General features: G+C 60.6%; 1 protein-coding gene across 1 annotated transcript; it reads right to left on the bottom strand.

Annotated features, from left to right (window-relative positions):
• Window positions 1-262: 262 nt before the first annotated feature.
• Window positions 263-1,814, bottom strand: GADD45G (growth arrest and DNA damage inducible gamma). The gene is made up of 4 exons (XM_005886657.3): window positions 1,654-1,814; window positions 1,290-1,391; window positions 963-1,176; window positions 263-872 (listed from the first exon to the last, which is right to left on the bottom strand). Exons 1-4 carry the CDS (start codon window positions 1,704-1,706, stop codon window positions 762-764), a joined length of 480 nt encoding a protein of 159 aa, XP_005886719.1. The 5' UTR covers window positions 1,707-1,814; the 3' UTR covers window positions 263-761.
• Window positions 1,815-2,720: the final 906 nt, after the last annotated feature.

Below are 2,720 nucleotides of genomic sequence, written 5' to 3'. Positions count from 1 at the left end.
TGTCTTACCCCAATTATGCTCCTGTCTTGCAAGTTTAAAAATCTTCCTGAAGGGAGAGAAATAGGAGCAGGGCTCAAGTTCTGCCCTTATACCCAGCCAGCGTCCCTTCCCCCACTTCTAGCACCCAGGAGCCTGCCATTCAGCGCCAACAGGAAGATGGAACAGGTGAAATGGAGTTCCATAAATTTCAGAAATCAGCAGCAGTCCCGCTGACCACCTCCCCCACAGACAAAGATCCCCTGCCCTCAAAAAAGAGAGTAAGTTTGTTTCAGTTAAGTTTATTGTAAAACTCAAAGCTGCAGCAGCATAGTCCTTTAGAAAATGAAGCATTGCCCGTATCCGTTTTGAAACAGCAGTGCATACTGCTCAAGTCCGTCAAAGCTCCTGTAATCGTCCAAGTCCAAGCCGCCTGGCCTTGCCTTTCCCCTCCTTTCTGCCGGGAGTACAGGCTGCTGAGTCACGCCTGCCCGGCCAGTCTGTCCTTCCCGGCCGCGCGGCCAAGGTCCCGCCTCCGGCCTTCCTGGGCGAGCAGCCGCTCCCCACATTTGTAGAGTCCTGGGCTGGGGCCAGCCTTCCCTTGTCGCCGCCGGGCCCCTCCTCGGGAGGGAACCGCACCTCCTCGCCGCTCTCCACGCGCCCCCGCCTGCCAGTCTCCACGCCGCACTCCGGCGCCCTCCGAGGGCGCATCCACAGAGCCAGCCCCGCGCTAGGCGCCCCGGGGCGTCACCACGTCGATCAAACCAAGGATCCCCACCGGGCTGTCACTCGGGAAGGGTGATATTAGGCACCCAGTCGTTGACGCTGCGGCTCTCCTCGCAGAACAGGCTAAGCTTCTCCAAGGCGGGGTCCTTCCATGCGTCCTCATTGGGGTTCTGCGGAGAGAACGCAGAGGTCAGCCTGGCTAGGCACTGGCTGCTAACAGAGGGGAGCAGGGATCACATCGGCCCGAAGGCGACACTCACCGAAATGAGGATACAGTGCAGGTCTACAGGTGCCCCCGACTCGTCGCCGGTACCCACGATCGCCGCCAGCCGCTGCACGTCGCCCACGCGCACGATGTCTATGTCGTTCTCACAGCAGAACGCTTGGATCAAAGTGAAGTGGATCTGCAGCGCGATATCGCCCTCGTCCTCCTCGTCAGCGGCTAGCACGCAGAAGGTCACATTGTCGGGGTCCCTACGCGGGCGAGCAAGAGGTAGTGAGATCAGGTCGGGGAGCCAGGGCTGCCCCCAGCCACCGTCTCCCCGGTCTCCCTGCCGCTCCTCCCACGGGCCGCGTGTGATACTCACACGTTCAGGACTTTGGCTGACTCGTAGACGCCGGCCGTGAGGCAGCCTTGGCGCTGCGCCGACAACAGCAGCTCGTGCAACGCTTTCCCGGCGCCCTGCATCCTGCGGACAAGCCAGCACGGTGAGCCGGACGGGCCGGAGGGTGCGCTGAGATCCCTGGACCCTGAGACTCACCCCCAGCGCCCCAGCCCTGCGCGCCAGCCCAGGGCCGGACCTTCGGCCCAGCCGACACACTCGCGCCCGTCTTCCACCCAGCCGGTTTCCACCCAGGCGGGCCCCAAAGACTATCGCCCAACCAACGCGTCCAGGGCAGGACAAGGATCCCCGCGCGCCCCGAGACGTCCGGCGTTCGGCGCCGACCTACCTGGCTGTGCTTTCTGGAACCGTGTCCTGGCCACGAAGTTCTTCCAGAGTCATGTTGCGATCTGCGAGCAGCAAGTTATCCACAAGAACAGAGGGCGGAGCAGACGCGAGCGAAGAAGGAAAGTCTACCACCCAGCCCGGTGAGCCCACTGCTTGCGAGTGAGCCCCAGCGCCTCGGTGCGCCCTTATATAGGCTGAGCCGGGTGGTGCCGCCAGCTGGCGCGAGCCTGCGAGCCCATTGGCCCGCGCCGGCTTTCTGATGCAAATAAGGCGGCTGCCCGCGGCTCGTGCCAGAAGGCCACGTGGGGAGGGGTGCGGGGGATGACAATGCCTCAAATCTGCCGCTTTTGTCGGGGTGTTACCAGGCAGACTGGAGCCTGCAGATTTCATCTCGCCTTTTTGTTTTTTTTTTAAGTCCTTAAAAGGAAAAAGTTACGGGGGGAAAAAACTCTCACTTGTTAATAGTACGCTGCAATTTGTGAAATGCACCTTTGAGGAAATCTAAAGAATTTTTTTTTTTTTTGCATTTATTTTTGTTGCTACCTTTCTATTTTTTCCTTCACTTTTAATTTGGAGTTTTTGAAACCATTGCTTCTAAACCGGAACTTAAAAAACAGGCTGCGCTGGCTAAGCTAGCTAAAGGCCTGAAAGCAGCCCTCTCCAGCTGACACTAGAGCCCCGAGCGCGAGGTTCTTCTAGCACAATCAAGACCCGGACCGGGTCGCGCTGGAAAGTCTAGCCCATCTCCCGGCCCGCTACTAAGCGCTGCGGGGCGCCAGGGCGCGCGAGCAGATTGCGGCCGGAGCACGCGGCTCGTTTGCATTTCTATGCTGGGCGCACAATAGCGGAGGTCTGGCGTGTGGCGGTTTGTAGGAGGGACAATAGAAGCTTTCTCTTCATAGCGACACTGTCCACCTGCCGCTGGGTGGGGTGGGAGAGCCCCGCCGCGCGTGGGGGTCGCCGGGCTGCTCGGCGCGTGGTGGGTCGCGGCCGCGTGGGGCTCCTGCGCTCCTCAATGCGCGCCCCCTGCACGGGCCCCGCTACACCCACCACACGTTTGCATGTAAT

This window comes from Bos mutus, chromosome 8 (genome assembly GCF_027580195.1).
Source record: "Bos mutus isolate GX-2022 chromosome 8, NWIPB_WYAK_1.1, whole genome shotgun sequence".
Classification (NCBI taxonomy): domain Eukaryota; kingdom Metazoa; phylum Chordata; class Mammalia; order Artiodactyla; family Bovidae; genus Bos; species Bos mutus.
This window is presented reverse-complemented; position numbering and strand designations above follow the sequence as displayed.

Coding starts and splice junctions, on each gene's coding strand:
- GADD45G (XM_005886657.3), bottom strand. CDS start 1,706: ATGACTCTGGAAGAACTTCGTGGCCAGGACACGGTTCCAGAAAGCACA. Junction 1,392..1,653: donor GTTCCAGAAAGCACAGCCAG/GTAGGTCGGCGC, acceptor GCTTGTCCGCAG/GATGCAGGGCGCCGGGAAAG. Junction 1,177..1,289: donor TCAGCCAAAGTCCTGAACGT/GTGAGTATCACA, acceptor TCGCCCGCGTAG/GGACCCCGACAATGTGACCT.